Source organism: Mobula hypostoma, chromosome 9 (genome assembly GCF_963921235.1).
Source record: "Mobula hypostoma chromosome 9, sMobHyp1.1, whole genome shotgun sequence".
NCBI classification, from domain to species: Eukaryota; Metazoa; Chordata; class Chondrichthyes; order Myliobatiformes; family Myliobatidae; genus Mobula; species Mobula hypostoma.
Genome location: NC_086105.1, coordinates 57,551,133 through 57,569,846, shown reverse-complemented (window position 1 = coordinate 57,569,846; position 18,714 = coordinate 57,551,133). Strand labels below are relative to the sequence as shown.

The window sequence follows — 18,714 nt, the reverse complement described above, 5'->3', positions numbered from 1 at the left end:
GTGAAAAATTCCCAGAAACTTCAGCCACGCCTGCTCTGCTGTAACCTCCAGCAGTATTCTCCTCCAATCAACCTGGGCAAGCTCCTCTCTCATGCATCTGTAATTCCCTTTTTTCCATTGCAATACTGGTACATGTGAGTTATGCTTCTTCTCTAAATTGCAGCATGAATTCAATCATTTTATGATCACTGTTGCCTTATGGTTCCCTTACATTAAGATCCCCAATACGATCTGTCAGTGATATTAAACCTGATTCTGATTCTGAATCAGTGTGAGCATCCACAGTCAGAATGGTTCACAACTACCCGACCACATTAATGGTTTAGTACCAGGTCAAACCTCTTCATGTGAGATGGAGTATGACTATGGCATGTACTGCTGGGTGGTTTGCAGCTTAACCTGACCTGAGAGAGGCCTTCGTTCGGTAGATCACACTACTTTGGGACTCTCTCTCCTTGCAGGTGTGGGAAGTGTTGAAAAGACTGACAATCTCATAGGTTGCAATGTCAGAATCCGAACAAAAATCAGGATTATTGTCGTTGACATTAGTCGTGAAATTTGTTATTTTGTGGCAGCCGTACAGTGCATGCAATGCAGATTACTATGGTTACAATATAAAAAATATTGGAATGGTGAGGTGGTGTTAAGAGTTCATGGACCGTTTAGATATCTGATAGCAGAGAGGAACAAACTGTTCCTGAAACACTGAGTGTCTGTCTTCCAGCTCCTGCACCTCTTTGATTGTAGTCATGAGAAGAGGGCATGTGCTGGACGAGGAGTGTCCTTCTTGAGGCATACCTTTTGACAGAGCTGGCTGAGTCTACAACCCTGTGCAGCCTCTTTCAATCCAGTACATCTGTGCCTCCAAACCAGATGGAGCTGCAAGCAGTCAGTATTCCTTGGTTGAGAGCAAGGTTGCTCTTATGACACCAATCAACCAGCCAATCTATCTCACGCCTGTTCATCACCATCTGAGATTCTATGTTTTTTGTGAATTTATAGATTGAGTTTGAGATGTGGCTAACAACATTCATGAGTGTAGAGAGAGTAGAGCAGTGGGCTAAGCCTGCACACTTAAGGTGCACCTGTGTTGATTGTCAGTGAGGAGGAGGTGTTATTACTGGTCCACACAGACCGTGATTTTCCCATGAAAAAGTCAAGGCTGGCATAGAAATGGTTGGCTGAAGGGCCTGTTTCTGTGTTGTACAGCTCTATGACTCTACAAGCCCAATTGGCATGATGGGGTTTTGTGTTCTGCACTAGGTCAGGCTAGCTGGGGTTCTCAGTAGTGATAGCCATCATAACATGTGGGATTAGAGCCTGCTGCTGGGTTCCAGCTGGAGCCTGACAGTGGAGGGAAGGGAGACACCTGGCCTCATAGATTTGTTGGAAAAATCTCATTCCCACAGCATGTCACAGAGTCAATAGAGAATCCAACATTAAATTCCCAGCTCAATTGAAGGAGTGATGGTAGTATGTCAATATTGTTCCAGCAGCCTGGTCCCAACATTGTACACCTTGAGGTGTCATTAATTGTGCTTACACCAGGCACACGGGGCATTAAATGATTGCAGTCAAGACAGTTCTTCAGTCATTATGTACCTGATTTTCCTTATAGCTATTTTCCATGACTGATTAGAGCCTGCAGTTAAAGCAGGGCTCCCCAACCTTTTTTGCACTGCGGACCCGTTTATTATGGACAATATTCTTGCGAACCGGCTGACCCGGGGGCGGGGGTGGGGTAGGGTTGCCAACGGACAAGAATGGCAGTCAGATCCATTGTGTTTACCCCAAGAAAGACTACAATGACCATGAAGCTTTGCGCGGGCACCAGTGCATATGCGTGTACGTGTCGATTTTTTTTCTACATATCGTTTTTGATGATTCTGTTCTGTGGGGGGGGGTGTTAATCACGACTGGAATATAGGTGATAAGTTGCTAATACACTCAGTTTCATTTCTAAAAGGGTTTATCTAACGAATTTAATATTAAACACACAGCGCATATTTTCCTCACATGAATATAGTGATAAGTCAAGTTTCAGGGGAGGACAGGGGAGTTTGAAGTAAGTGTTGAACGAACTTCCAGTAGAAGTGGTAGAGGCAGGTTCGATATTATCACTTAAAGAAAAATTGGATAGGTATATGGACAGGAAAGGAATGCAGGGTTATGCGCTGAGTGCAGGTCGGTGGGACCAGGTGAGAGTAACATTCAGCACGGACAAGAAGGGCAGAGATGGCCTGTTTCCATGCTGTATTTGTTATATGGTTATATAAGTTACTTATAAGTCAATAGCATCATAACATTTTAAGTGACGTATGGATATTAAACACACAGCACATACTTTCCCCATATGGACATATAAAATCATTGCAACACATCAATATCGCTGAATCAGTGGGAGCCCTGGGCTTGTTTTCCTGTAACAAGACGGTCCTATCGAGGGGTGATGGGAGACAGCGATACTCGAAGGGGGTTCCTTATGTCCAGTCTATTCCGCAATTTAGTTTTCGTTGCATTCATTGCAGGGATATGTTGGAAACGGAAGCAACGTTTTCAGTGCTTTCATGACTATCTCAGGATATTTAGCCTTGACTTTGATCCAGAATGCCGGCAGAAATGTTATGTCAAACATACTTTTCAGCCCGCTGTCATCTGCAAGCACGAGGGGTTGATCTTCTTCCCGCGCTGACATGGATGACACACGGGTAATGACCTCACGTTCGTTCAAGCTCAACAGTGGCTGTGACAGGGAATGAGGAAAGGTGCAGCTGGCTCCTATCACCCAATCATATTGTTTCCTCGTGGCCTGGTAGCACATGCTTTGCGGCCCAGCACCGGTCCACGGCCCGGTGATTGGGGACCGCTGAGTTAAAGCATAGGGAATTTGCATGCCTTTAAGGCCCCCTTTGTTATTACAGACCAATCTTCAATAGCAATTATGCATTGAGAAGCTATCCTTTAATGTCTGGGCACCGTTCATTCAATTCGAAGAGGTTATGCAAAATTGAAGTTATTTGTTTTGGCTTCAAGGGAAACTCTCTTGATTGGACCAAGGTCACCTGAGTAAGCAGACAAATGAGGTGAGTGCAGTCAGTCTCAGCCCTGCAGTAGTTATAATTTTCTACAAGCTATTTGACACACTGAGGTTTTTACTTCCCATTTCATCAGTCGTCAGTTGGCAGGACTTTCGGAATGAGGAGAAGGACAAACCAGTGTTTAGAAATCTGCTGCCATCTTCAGTCACTGTTTTGTAATCCTGTTTGAGAGGATGCCATGGAGATCATGTGGTCAAAAAACACACAAAGATCTTGAATGGAGAGCAGTGACCAGATGGAAGGAAGCCATTTGGTTTCCTAAGTTTGAACTGGTTCTATGAAAGAGGAATCCAGCCAGTCTCACCCCTACCCACTCCTCACACCATTACAAACTCTTTCAACACTTACCCAATTCCTTTTCAAATGCCACAACTGAGTCTGCCTCCTTCACCAACACATTCTGAATCCCCCTTTTCATATGACTGCCATAACTGGACACAGTTGTACTTGAGATTGGTGAAGATAAATCCTGCTCATGATTAATGGAGTATAAGATTATGAGAGCCATAGATACAGTAGATTGGACAGCCAGCACCTTTTCCCCAGGGTGACAATGGCTAATACCAGAGGACATCCCAATTAATGTGACTCAAGCAAAGTATAGGGGTGATGTCAGAGGTAGGTTTTTAATGCAGAGAGTGGTAAATGCCTTGAATGCATTACTGGGGGTGGTGGTTGAAGCTGATACATTATGGACATTTAAAAGATTCGTAGATAGGCACGTAGATGAAAGAAAAATGCAGAGCTATCTGGGAAAGAAGGATTAGAATGATCTTGGAGTAGATCGTAAGGTCGGTACAACACTGTGGGCTGAAGGGCCTGTACTGTTGCATGTTCTATGTTCTGAAGATTTACACTGGCGGATGCATTCTGTGATTAGAACAGCCTAATTTTGACACTGGTGGCCGCTACGGGCACTTTACTAAGCATGGGGACGTAATGTTGGAATCTGGAGCAATAAACAAACTGCTGGAGGACTTCAATGGGTCAAGCTGCATCTCTGGGGGAGGGTGGAAGTGGTAGGTATGAGGAAGAGGGAATTAAAGTCATATAAAGTAATGCAGCATGGAAACAGGACCTTTGGCTCAACTTGCCTATGCCAACCATGGTGCCCAGCAAGCTAGACCCATTAGCCCATGCCCAGCCCATATCCCTCCAAACCCCTCGAACCCATTATTTATCTAAGTGTCTTTTAAATGCTGTTATTGCTCCTGCCTCTACCACTTTCTCTAGTAGATCATTCCATATCTGCACCACCCTCTCCACAAAGAAGTTGTCCCTCAGGTAAATCTATCACTTCTGACCTTAAACCTATGTTCCTTCGTTTTCCATGGGGGGGGGGGAGCTATATAAATTCACTCTATCTATGCTCTACATGATTTTATGCACTTCTTCTCTCACCCTGAATAACATGATACCCAAGAATCATCATTATCTCAGAATGGACTAGGATATAAAAGCAAGGATATAATGCTGTAGCTTTATAAACCATTGGTCAGACCACACGGAGTACTGAGAGCAGTTTTGGGCCCCTTATCTAAGGAAGAACGTGCTAGCATTGGAGAGGGTCAAGAGGAAGTTCATGAGAATGATCACAGTAATAAAAGGGCTAATATTTGTGAAGTGTTTGATAGCCTTGGGTCTGTATTCACTGAAGCTGAGAAGACTGAAGGGGAATTTCATTGAAACCTATCGAATATTGACAGGTCTAGATAGAGTGAACACGGAGAGGATGTTTCCTAACGTTGGGGAGTCTAAGGCCAGAAGGCAGAGTCTCAGGATGGAAGGAAATCCCTTCAGAAGAGAGATGAGGGGGAATTTCTTTAACCAGAGGGTGGTGAATCTGTGGAATTCATTGCTACAGAGGGCTGTGGAGGCCAAGTTATTGGGTATAGTTAAAGTGGAGATTGATAAGTTCTTGATTAGTCAGGGTGTCAAAGGTTACAGGGAAAAAGCAGAAGAATGGGGTTGAAAGGGACAACAAATCAACATGATAAAATGGTGGAGCAGACCCAATGAATTGAATGGCCTAATTCTGCTTCTCTATCTCATGGTCTTATGGACTTAAGTAGCTTCAGTTCTCAAATGTAAATCTTAAGCATTTGCTCCAAATAATTTGTTGATCTGAAATTGTGTACTTGTATATCTTGGTTCCTGCCAGGATGTGCATCAGGCAGAAGTGATCAATATCTGGCTGGTAACAAATGTCCCAGCCACCAGAATGGGGTCACTTCTGTAATTTAACCTTTTTGCCTCTCCTTTTGACGTGGAGAGCCTGCTTGAGAGCCATGGAGTACATTTCCACACCAGCACACAAAGATTTAGAAGTCAACTAATAACCTCGTGCATTCAGTGAAGTAAAGTTGTTACACAGGAGCATCAGGCAAGATGAAATCTCAAATGCTGCCTTCAATTTCATGCTATGTCCTCTTTTAGTTTTAGAATAATTTTGCAGTAGAAATCCAGGTTGCTCCAAATAGTAAACTTTTCAAGTCTTCATTTGACTTCTCATAAACAATCAAAGTCAAAGTCAAGTTTATTGTCTTCTGTGCATGTACATGCATGCACAGATGGAAGGACAAACTTAACTTGCAGCAGCATCACAGGTACATAGCATCATATAAGCAACATTCACATCTTAACGGACATAAGCCGGGAAGATGTGGAATCGATATGGGTAGAGCTGTGTAACACTAAGGGGCAGAAGACGCTGGTGGGAGTTGTGTACAGGCCACCTAACAGTAGTAGTGAGGTCGGAGATGGTATTAAACAGGAAATTAGAAATGTGTGCAATAAAGGAACAGCAGTTATAATGGGTGACTTCAATCTACATGTAGACTGGGTGAACCAAATTGGTAAAGGTGCTGAGGAAGAGGATTTCTTGGAATGTATGCGGGATGGTTTTTTGAACCAACATGTCGAGGAACCAACTAGAGAGCAGGCTATTCTGGACTGGGTTTTGAGCAATGAGGAAGGGTTAATTAGCGATCTTGGCGTGAGAGGCCCCTTGGGTAAGAGTGACCATAATATGGTGGAATTCTTCATTAACATGGAGAGTGACATAGTTAATTCAGAAACAAAGGTTCTGAACTTAAAGAGGGGTAACTTTGAAGGTATGAGACGTGAATTAGCTAAGATAGACTGGCAAATGACACTTAAAGGATTGACAGTGGATATGCAATGGCAAGCATTTAAAGGTTGCATGGATGAACTACAACAATTGTTCATCCCAGTTTGGCAAAAGAATAAATCAAGGAAGGTAGTGCACCCGTGGCTGACAAGAGAAATTAGGGATAGTATCAATTCCAAAGAAGAAGCATACAAATTAGCCAGAGAAAGTGGCTCACCTGAGGACTGGGAGAAATTCAGAGTTCAGCAGAGGAGGACAAAGGGCTTAATTAGGAAGGGGAGAAAAGATTATGAGAGAAAACTGGCAGGGAACATAAAAACGGACTGTAAAAGCTTTTATAGATATGTAAAAAGGAAAAGACTGGTAAAGACAAATGTAGGTCCCCTGCAGACAGAAACAAGTGAATTGATTATGGGGAGCAAGGACATGGCAGACCAATTGAATAATTACTTTGGTTCTGTCTTCACTAAGGAGGACATAAATAATCTTCCAGAAATAGTAAGGGACAGAGGGTCCAGTGAGATGGAGGAACTGAGCGAAATACATGTTAGTAGGGAAGTGGTGTTAGGTAATTTGAAGGGATTGAAGGCAGATAAATCCCCAGGGCCAGATGGTCTGCATCCTAGAGTGCTTAAGGAAGTAGCCCAAGAAATAGTGGACGCATTAGTGATAATTTTTCAAAACTCGTTAGATTCTGGACTAGTTCCTGAGGATTGGAGGGTGGCTAATGTAACCCCACCATTTATATCTGAATGGTGGCCGATTAGGAAAAGGGGAGGTGCAACGAGACCTGGGTGTCATTATACACCAGTCATTGAAAGTGGGCATGCAGGTACAGCAGGCGGTGAAAAAGGCGAATGGTTTGCTGGCATTTATAGCGAGAGGATTCGAGTACAGGAGCCGGGAGGTACTACTGCAGTTGTACAAGGCCTTGGTGAGACCACAGCTGGAGTATTGTGTGCAGTTTTGGTCCCCTAATCTGAGGAAAGACATCTTTGCCATAGAGGGAGTACAAAGAAGGTTCACCAGATTGATTCCTGGGATGGCAGGACTTTCATATGAAGAAAGACTGGATGAACTGGGCTTGTACTCGTTGGAATTTAGAAGATTGAGGGGGGATCTGATTGAAACGTATAAGATCCTGAAGGGATTGGACAGGCTAGATGCAGGAAGATTGTTCCCGATGTTGGGGAAGTCCAGAACGAGGGGCCACAGTTTGAGGATAGAGAGGAAGCCTTTTAGGACTGAGATTAGGAAAAACTTCTTCACACAGAGAGTGGTGAATCTGTGGAATTCTCTGCCACAGGAAACTGTTGAGGCCAGTTCATTGGCTATATTTAAGAGGGAGTTAGATATGGCCCTTGTGGCTACGGGGGTCAGGGGGTATGGAGGGAAGGCTGGAGTGGGGTTCTGAGTTGGATGATCAGCCATGATCATAATAAATGGCGGTGCAGGCTCGAAGGGCCGAATGGCCTACTCCTGCACCTATTTTCTATGTTTCTATGTTTCACAAGGTAAATATAAATTAAACATAAACAATACAGTATTTTGCAATAAAAAAAACAAAAACTTCATTTTAATGTAAAGTGATCAAAGTTATCAGAGTTCCCAACCTGGGGTCCACAGATCCCTTGCTTAATGGTATTGGTCCATGGCATAAAGTTAGGTTGTGAACCACTAGCAGGATTCTCCATGACCTCTGAATGTAGTTGTTTTGTGTGTGTGTGTGTGTGTTTATTTGTAGAAGATGAAGATGACAAGACTCTGTGCAGTAGTTGAAGTCCGAAGTGTAAATGGTGAAGAGAATCGGAGAGTTTTTTTGTGTATGTGTGTGTGTTTGTGTATTTGTAGTCTGAGAGTTGTTATTGATTGTGTTTCATTCCCAATTTGTGTCTTGTATTCATTAAGGCAGTTTATAGTCAAACCTGTTGTAAAAATGATTTGGTCCCTGATAAACATCACTGTGCAAAGTTATCTGTGACCTCCATACTGAGTAACTTACAAAGTACAGCGCTACTGTACTATGGGTTGTCATCACATTCCTGCAAAGATGCATAGAAAGGAATGCAAATCATGAAATCCATCAGCTTGTTTGCATATCTTGACTTCTTACAGAGATAACGTATCTGCACTGTCAGTTACAGTTACCCACTGACTCACAGGTAAATACAACATTGGAACAGGCTACTTGAACCCATCAAGACTATGTTAACTGTCAATTAAAAATAGTTGCTGGAGTTTGTCTTCTCAAATCTTTTATTACATGATACAAATAGCACAATCTCTTAAATAGTCACCTGCCTCCATATTTTCTATGCCAATCTTTTTAAAGAAAGAGAAACTGAGTTAAGATATTAAACCTCTCCACAGAATCTGCCTGACCTGCTGAATGTTTTCAGTATTTTGTATTTATTTCAGGCTTCCAGCTTTTTGGATTTTTAGTTCTATTGGAGACCTGATTCAGTGAAAGCAAGCTTACAAAATGATTGATCTTTTCTGAGGAAAATCCACCCAAGTTACATTGGGATATCGTGGTGGCTATCCCTCAAGGTCGAGGATGATGGTCTTCATTCTGTTGATCTATTTATGGGCTTTCAAGTGGCTTATGAGTCCAAGCTTGGCTTTGAAAGTTCTTCCGCATTCAGGACAGGTAGTTCCAGATGGCAGATCGGGCTTTGGTTGTTGCTGCCTGTCTTTCCACTTTCTTCTCTTTTCTTCTAATTCTGCACATCTGTTGGCTTTGAAAGTTGCTGTTCCTTCTCGGATGATGGCCTGCCAGAGTTTCCTGATCTTGGCGCTGGTTTCCCAATTGTTGATGTCGATCTTATATTTCTTCACATTGACTTTTAAGACGTCTTTGAATCTCTTCTGTTGTCCATCTCTTTTACGTTTGCCTTTTTTAAGCTGGGAGTAGAAGATTTGTTTCGGCAGACGTTCATCTTTCATCCGAACAACATGACCACTCCATCTTAGTTGGTTCTTGATGACGTAGGCTTCAATGCTTGTTGTTTTTGCTTCATTTAGCACGCTGACTTTGGGCTTCTCTTAGTCACATAGTCAGAGAAACAGGCTCTGCCGTCTACCAATTCCATGCATATATTAATCCCTATTTTTATTCTCACCACGTTATTGTCAGCAGAATTCAGATCCAACCACTCACCTACAGACTAGGGACAACTTATTGTGCCCAATTAACCTCAAGTCAGGGATCTTTAGGGTTTCAGAATAAACCTGTGAACCTGTGGTAAGCCGATGTGGTTACAGGGAGAAGGTGCAAACTCCAGATAGACAGTGCCAGGTGTCAAGATTGAACCTGGTTCTGTGGTGCTGTGAGACAACAGGTCTACTAGCCATTCCACTATACCAGACTGTGAGCACTGATTCCCTAACTTAATAACTACAAACGCATCTAGTGTGCAGTGTAATTGACATTTCTCATCTGTCAAATGTCTCCACACATTCCACACACTAGTACAGCAGAATTGAATGCCTCTTAGACCAGTCCAGAATGAGTTTTTCTGCATTTTATGGGAGTGTTGTTATTGGTTTATTATAGTCACATGTACTGAGCTAGAGTGTAAAGTTGTCTCACATACTGTTCGTACAGTTCAGATCACTACTGTACATCGAGGTAGATTAAAGTAGGACTATAACAATGTAGAATAACGTGTAACTGCTACAGAGAAAGTGCAGTGCAATAAAACATAAGATCATAACAAGATGGATTATAAGGTCAAAAGTCCATTTTATTGGACTAGGGAATTATTTAATAGTCTTACAACAGTGGAGTAGAAATTGTCCTTCAGCCTAGTGGCAAGAGCTTTCAGGCTTTTGTGTCTGATGAGGAGGAGGAAGACAGAATATCCAGCGTGGGTGGGTTTTGCTTTACTGAAGCAGCAAGAAGTACAGACAGAGGCCATGGAGGGGAGGGTGGTTGCTGTGATATGCCACATCTCTCTGCAGTTTCTCGCAGCCATGAGAAAAGCAATGGCCCCACCACGTCATAATGCATCCAGATAGAATGATTTCTATAGGAATTGTTAAGGGTTGACGGGTTCATACCAAATTATTTACCCTCCTGAGGAAGTAGACACCTTTGTGAGTTTCTTGGCCATGACTTTAATTTGGTTGGATCAGGACAGGCTATTGGTGACTCTGAGGCTGATGTAGATAGGAGCAGATGCACTACCACACACCCCACTTCCAGAAGTCAATAACCAGCTCTTTTTTTTTCTCCCACATTGAGAGAAAGGTTGTTGTCATGACACTATGTCACTGATTGTGATTCACAATCAGAGAATTCCAAAAAGTGAAGGACTAAGTTCAGCTGCAGACACATTTCCCATAACCTGGCGAGTTCAGATGGCAGCTTTACAACCCTGTCCTTCTAACCTGTACTCCCATTGAGTCGGGATCTTGTGGGAAGATGGGATGAATTAACCTACTCATTGCTTAACAATTCAGTTAGTGAAACATCTCAATGCTCTTTGGAGTTGCAGCCCACAACAGCTGTGTAGGTGAAAACCTTATTAACCCTGCTTCAAAAACTTTCCTAACATATTGAAGTGGGATCGTGAGGAGGGATTTTCACTCTGAGGAAACCATTCTTCCAGTGGATTCTGAAGGGTGTTGACGGTGGTTATTGCTCTATGCAACTTCACACATCAGCAGACTGATCCATGGCTGTAATTACTTCAACAGTGAACAAACAGCAGCTTCATGAGCAGTAATGAACTGAGAGCAGTTAAGATGGACAGTCCCTGACTCCTTGCATGTGCTCAGAAGGTTCAAGGGCATTGGGCAGCACGTAGCATAGCGATCAACACAACACTCGGCAGCACCAGCTGGGAAATCAGGGTTCGATTCCTGCCACTATCTGTAAGGAGTCTGTACGTTCTCCCCGTGACCATAAAGATTTCTTCTGGGTGCTCTGGTTTCCTCCCATATTCCAAGAATGTATGGTGAGGGTTAGGGAGGTGTGGGCATAGCATGATGGCACTGGAAGTGAGGTGACACTTGCGGGCTCTCCCTAGTACAAACTTTGCTGCTTTGATTTGATGCATTTCACTGTATGTTTCAACATACATGAGACAGATAAAGCTAATCTTATGATGTTATGAGGTGATTTTATTTTTGTTCAGCTGAGGAAACTGCACCCTCAATCACACTACTGTGTTAATTATCAGACGGCAGATCAGCAAGTGTCCTTATCATTGCATGAAGGATCACAACATCTGACATGCTTGCCCCTCATCCTCCAGTAACAACCACAATTCAGCAAACCTCATCGACCCTGCTGAAGTTCCCACGGAATCTCTTAGTCTCTTTCTCTCTCTGATGAAAATCAAATCCTGCGTGTGTGAGTTACTATGTGCAGCTCTTGAGTGCACAGCTGATGCTAGCTTTAAATCTGTTTGTCAGCTTGACACCTGAACTTCTTTTCTTGTTGAACAGTGCGGGAATAACAAATTCCTCACACTGTGAATCTTAATAATGCACAGATTACCGCACAATAGTTTTGAACCCAGGAATTTAATGTGATCATATTATAAAACCTCAACCTAAATCCAATTCTTTTTTAATGATATTTGCTGTTAAAATTAATCTGTTCAGTCTTTCACCAGAGTTAATATAGAATTGACATACAAGAAGATAGCACAGTAAAAAAAAATTTGGCTCACAATTTTGCATTGACTTTTAAACCTAATCCCAAACCAATCTAACTGTCCCCTCCCATCTAACCCTCCATTTTCTTTCACTGATGTGCCTAATGTACCTTTCTCTACCACTACCTCTTGGCAATGCATTTTGTGCATTTGCCAGTTTCTGTGCGAAAAACTTATCAATGACATCCCTGCTATACTTTCCTCCAATCACCTTAAAAGTATATCCTGTCATATTAGCCATGACCGCCCAGGGAAAAAGTCTTTGACTGTTCACTCTATTATGCCTTTTATCATCTCATACACCTCTATCAAGTGACTTCTCTTCCTCTCTCACCCCAAGGAGAAAAGCCTTAGCTTGCTCAACCTGCTCTCATAAGACATGTTCTCTTCTCCAGGCAGCATCCTGGTAAATCTCTTCTACACCCTCTCTAAAGCTTCCACATCCTTCTTATAATGAGGTGACCAAAGCTGAACACTTCTCAGTAAAGTGGTGCTCTTAAAACTGTGGGGAGTTTTGAAGCCACTTTGAAAGATGCACCGAATAAAATGTGATAAATAGCACCAGCAAGCAGAGTACTGGGATATTACATGCATTGTTGGGCTTTCTGTGATGCCAGACCTTATAATAAAGTCCTGAACCAGCCTCCCTCTCCCATTCACCTCAACTTGACACCTTACTCACTTCCAGCTCAAAAAGGTCATCAAGACAAATGTCACGAATTATCATCTGTCAGGACATCTTAATGTGAGAGATAAATTCTGTTGAGCAAGGATTCAACTGAGTGGATTAGGGAGAGTCTGGCTAGATAAAGGAGGCCATAATTTTTCTTGGGAGGCCAAGAGGTAATCTTCTAGAGCTGTATAAACTCTTGAGGGGCGTAGATAGGATGAATGCATTTCTACCCAGAGCTGGGGAATCAAGAACTAGAGGGCTCAGGTTTAATGTCAGATGGGAGTGATTTAATAGGAACTCAAAGGGTAACTTTTCATCTGAGGGTATCAGTATGTGGAATGGACTGCCAGAGGAAGTGGTTGAGGCATGTATGATATTGGGAATTAAATGACAGTGGACAGGTACACGTATTGGAAAGGTCCAGAGGAGTATGAGCCAATCCAGGCAACTAAGATGTCATGTTGGTCAGCATGAACTAGTTGGGCCAAAAGACCCGTTAGAATCTATGACTGTTTGGAAATTTCACCACCTTTCTCGTCTCTGGTTTCTCCTGGTTTGGACAATCTGCATCTTCTGGCAAACAGAAGAAGAGGAAGGACTGGAGGGCTAGCATATTATACTCACTCTTGTCTACATGCCTGTCACTGTGTAGCAATTCCAAGATGAAAATTGGATTCTGCTAAAATATTAATTATCAGGCATAGTGCTGTAATGTTGCAGTAGTAAATCTGACTCCCCACACCCTTGCACCACCACCAGAGTCTCAGAATAAGTTGAAGACCCCATGCCATCTTGGGACCATGCTCAGTCAGAGACCTCCGATCAGTCAGTGATCCAGCTGTGCTGAGCAGAAGGTCAGCAGCCACCATTGCAGGTCAAAGCGGGAGGTCACACACTGCCTGCCGTGGGACCAGGAACCAGCAAGTGGGGGGAGACCAGTGAGGCAGGTCAACAAAGAGTAAGAGACTTCATATGAGATCCTTCCCAACTGTTAGCTGGTAGGTTGGACCACCTGTACTCCAGTGGACTCTTGGCCTGTGACTGATAAATGTAGTGCACAGCAAGTGAACAGATGACCGCAGGGCTCAACATTCCCAACCTGAAGCTAAGTTGCATTTTGTGTTTCTTCTCACTGGTGGGAATAGTGGGATCTATCTTCCTCAAAAAATTTCTCAGTTCCTGGGAGCAAAGCAACTAAAAAGGCAAAGTTCACATGAGTCCGTAGAGCCCCCGTCATGATCATTTTGTTTGAATTCTACAGTAAGTACAAAGTTCGAAAGCAAGTGTATACAAAGCATAGAAATGGAATTCTCCCTGGTTCACACAGGGGCAGGACCCCAGCTGAGAGAGGGGAAGAGCTTTTACTGCCACCACATGAACTCCATGGGGCAGGAACAATCTGGGACTTCTGCCAAGTGGCTGTAGGTCATGAGAGAGCCTGCAATGGTTGGAATTTCAAAACCTATCTATATATCTACTCTGACTTGCCAAATCTACTATAACTGTAAGGAAGCATCCAGTTTGCTCGAGACATGTGTACAAGGAATAGATCTGTCAAAATTATGACCAGTTCATTCTCCTAGGTGCTATTTCCTGTCAGAGCAGCAGATTCTGAGCTTGATCTCACATTGGGTCAGTGGTCATGTCCTGCTTTTCCAATGGGTCAGTTGCTGTTCTGTACCATGGTGTATCACCCCCCAAAGGGCTGTAGGAACTCAGCAGGTCAGACTGCATCTATGGAGGAGAATAAACAATCAACATTCTAAGCCAAGACCCTCCATCAGGACAGAAAGGAAGTGGGAAAAAAGCCAGAATAAGAAAGAGGGAGGGAGAAGTGAGATGAGTTGTCAGGTGATAGGTAAAACCTGGTGTGGGGCAATATGGGTGGGTGGGGGGAGGTGCATTGATTGGGGAAGCTGGGAGGGGATAATGGGACGAGGTAAAGGGCTGAAGAAGAGGGAACCTAATAGGAGAGTGGAACGTGACAGAAAGGGAATTTGAAACAGGTTTATTATCACTGACCAGTGTAAAGAAATTTGTTGTTTTTGTGGCAGCAGTACAGTGCAAGACATCAAAAATTACTGTAAGTTACAATAAAAAATTAATATTGCAAAGTGGAATAGCAAGGTAGTGTTCACAGGCATTCAGAAATCTGACAGCAGAGGGAATGAAGGTGTTCCTAAAATGTTAGGCGTGGGTCTTCAGGCTTCTGTTCCTTCTCCCTGTTGGTAGTGATGAGAAAAGGGCTTGTCCCAGATGATGACGATCCGTAACGAAGTCTGCCACCCCTCATGAGACACGGCCTCTTGAAGATGCCCTCGTTGGTGAGGAGGGTTGAGCCCATGATGGAGCTGGTGGGAGGTGATGGGCAGATGGTTTGAGTAGGGAAGGGGGAGTGAAGGAGTGAGTGGGGCACAGGAATGAGAGAAAACAAAAAGGTTGAAGGGGGTGGGTTGAAGGATCTCTGATCAAAATGTTAATTGTTTATTCCCCTTCATAGACGCTTCAGGAGAAGGGGAAAAGATGGGTCTTTGTGCCTTAAAACCAATCACTTCAAGCAGATAGGGCTTGTCAGCCATCAGCTGCGGTTGGCAGCTCATCCAAGAGAAAGAAAACTCTGATCTCAAACCACCGCTGCTTTGTTGCTATACCCACTCATGAGGAGGGCTTTGGGAGCAAACCCCGAGGGAAAAATCCAGAACTGGGGTCCCTAAGGCAGTCCTACATTGAGTTCAATGTTGACTGGCAATTCTTGTGATGCCGCTGGTACCAAACAGTATGGGTCTGTGCCGTCCCTTTGGGTTCATCAGATGCATGGAGAGGAGGAGCTTGCTACATGGGCAACAGCTTGCCCTCCATATCACACTGCCCAGGCTTGGGTATCTAGGCAGATAGGACACAATATCCATGGTCAATTCTGATTGACAGAGGGCTGAGGTCCTGATGCTGCCTAACCTGCTGAGTTGTTTCAGCATTTTGTTTGTGTTGCTGGAGATTTCCAGCATCTGCAGAATCTGTTGTGCGTACTGTTGTGTGATTGCTGTGGTGCTCCACCCCTTTTGTTAAACACATTTCTTGTTTTTCTATTGTTTTGTGTGATGGCAGCATTGTTGGCACGGGCTCTGCGTGAACAAGGAGATGGCGGCAAGGCCAGTGGACGGAGCGTGGGGGCCCTGGGGACCGTACGGAGCGTGCTCCAGGCCGTGCGGGGGAGGCATCAGAAACGCAGTGAGAGACTGCAACAAGCCGGAGTAAGCTGCCGTCTAGCGCTTTCGAGTGTTCCCCTGCGCCAGCTTACACCCGTGAACAGACTTGGGATTAGCCTGTGGAGAGAGTGCATGCAGGCAGATGTACTACTCTATTCCGAAGAATTATTCCAGCTCACTAACCACTGGTGCTCGCTGGAGAGGGTCCGGGTTTCAGATCACACAGTGCTCTAGCCTCCATGATGACGGACACAGTTGTCCTTTCCTCAATTGCCTATCGTGGCAGAGTCCTTTCTGCCGACTTGTTATGATTGGGCTGGCATGTTCTTTAAGTCAGAGAGCTCTGGAGAACAGTAACAGGCCACTTGGTTCATTTATTTTATGCTAAACTGATCTCTGCCTGATCCCATCTATCTGCACATGGAGCGTAGCCCTCCAAACCCCTCTCATCCATGTAAAGTCATAGAATTATAGAGCACTACAACATAGAAACAGGCCATTTGGCCCATTCAGTCCATGCCAACTTGACCTCCAGCACCAGGTTCATGGCCCTCCATATCCTTCTGTTCCAAACTCACCCATCTAAACTCCTCCTGAATGTTACAATCAAAACCACATCAACCACCTCCCCCGGCAGCTTGTTCCACACTCGCACCTCCCTCTAAGTGAAGAAGTACCCCCTTACGTGTCTCTTAAAAAATGAACCTGGTCAGGTGTCAGATCTCTTAGTGGGAGATCATTTTGGAGATAGTGATCATAATTCTATCTTCTTTACCATAGCAATGGAGAGGGATAGGAACAGATAAGTTAGGAATGCGTTTAATTGGAGTAAGGGGAAATATGAGGCTATCAGGCAGGAACTTGGAAGCATAAATTGGGAACAGATGTCCTCAGGGAAGTGTACGGAAGAAATGTGGCAAATGTTCAGGAGATATTTGCATGGACTTCTGTATAGGTACATTCCAATGAGACAGGGAAAGGGTGGTAGGGTACAAGATCCGAGGTGTACAAAGGCTATTGTAAATCTAGTCAAGAAGAAAAGAAGAGCTTACGAAAGGTTCAAAAACTGGGTAATGATAGGCATCTAGAAAATGATAAGGCTAGCAGGAAGGACCATAAGAATGAAATTAGGAGAGCCAGAAGGGGCTATGAGAAGGCCTTGGAGGACAAGATTAAGGAAAATCCCAAGGCATTCTACAAGTATGTAAAGAGCAAGAGGATAAGGCATGAGAGAATATGACAAATCAAGTGTGACAGTGGAAAAGTGTGTATGGAACCGGAGGAAATAGCAGAGGTACTTAATAAGTACTTTGCTTCAGTATTCACTAAGGAAAAGGATCTTGGTGATTGTAGTGTTGGCTTGCAGCAGACTGAAAAGCTTGAGTATGTAGATATTAAGAAAGTGGATGTGCTGGAGCTTTTGGAAAGCATCAAGTTGGATAAGTCACCGGGACCGGACGAGCTGTAGCCCAGACTACTGTGGGAGGCAAGGGAGGAGATTGCTGAGTCTCTGGCGGTGATCTTTGCATCATCAATGGGGATGGGAGAGGTTCCAGAGGATTGGCGGGTTGTGAATGTTGTTCCCTTATTCAAGAAAGGAAGTAGAGATAGCCCAGGAAATTATAGACCAGCGAGTCTTACTTCAATGGTTGGTAAGTTGATGGAAAAGATCCTGAGAGGCAGGATTTATGAACATTTGGAGAGGCATAATATGATTAGGAATAGTTAGCATGGCTTTGACAAAGGCAGGTCGTGCCTTACGAGCCTGATTGAATTTTTGAGGATGTGACTAAACACATTGATGGAGGTGGAGCAGTAGATATAGTGTATATGGATTTCAGCAAGGCATTTGATAAGGTACCTCATGCAGGGCTTATTGAGAAAGTAAGGAGGCATGGGATCCAAGGGGACATTGATTTGTGGATCCAGAACTGGCTTGCCCACAGAAGGCAAAGAGTGGTTGTAGACAGGTCATATTCTGCAAGGAGGTCAGTGACCAGTAGAGTGCTTCAGGGATCTATTCTGGGACCCCTACTCTTCATGATTTTTATAAATGACCTGGATGAGGAAGTGGAGGGAGGGGCTAGTAAATTTGCTGATGACACAAAGGTTGGAGGTGTTGTGGATAGTGTGGAGGGCTGTCAGAGGTTACAGCATTATTGATAGGATTCAAAACTGGGCTGAGAAGTGGCAGATGGAGTTCAACCCAGGTAAGTGTGAAGTGGTTCATTTTGGTAGGTCAAATATAATGGAAGAATATAGCATTAATGGTAAGACTCTTGGCAGTGTGGAGGATCAGCAGGATCTTGGGGTCCGAGTCCATAGGACACTCAAAGCTACTGCACAGGTTGACTCTGTGGTTCAGAAGGCATACAGTGCCCTGGCCTTCATCAACCATGGGATTGAATTTAGGAGCAGAGAGGTAATGTTGCAGCTATATAGGACCCTGGTCAGACCCCACTTGGAGTTCTCTGCTCATTTCTGGTTGCCTCACTACAGGAAGGATGTGGAAACCACAGAAAGGGTGCAGGGGAGATTTACAAGAAGTTGCCTGGATTGGGGAGCATGCCTCATGAAAATAGGTTGAGTGAACTTGGCCTTTTCTCCTTGGAGCGACAAAGGATGAGAGGTGACCTGATAGAGTTGTATAAGATGATGAGAGGCATTGATTGTGTGGATAGGCAGAGGCTTTTTCCCAGGGCTGAAGTGGATAGCACGAGAGGGCTCAGTTTTAAGGTGCTTGGAAGTAGGTACAGAGGAGATGTCAGGGGTAAGTTTTTTACGAAGATAGTGGTGAGTGCGTGGAATGGGCTGCCGGCAATGGAGGTGGAGATGGATATGATAGGGTCTTTTAAGAGACTCCTGGATAAGTACATGGAGGTTAGAAAAATTGAGGGCTATGGGTAACCCTTGGTAATTTCTAAGGTAAGTACATGTTCGG

The 18,714-nt window shown here is 44.0% G+C and overlaps 1 protein-coding gene across 3 annotated transcripts in view; it reads left to right on the top strand.

Moving 5' to 3' along the window:
• The window catches only part of LOC134351744 (A disintegrin and metalloproteinase with thrombospondin motifs 20-like), a 697,549-nt gene that overhangs the window by 283,110 nt on the left and 395,725 nt on the right, over positions 1-18,714 (top strand). For all 3 annotated transcript variants that reach the window (XM_063058346.1, XM_063058347.1, XM_063058349.1), the window contains one exon: positions 15,673-15,818. In XM_063058346.1, the coding sequence (XP_062914416.1) occupies positions 15,673-15,818 (146 nt within the window). The remainder of the gene's footprint in view (positions 1-15,672; positions 15,819-18,714) is intronic.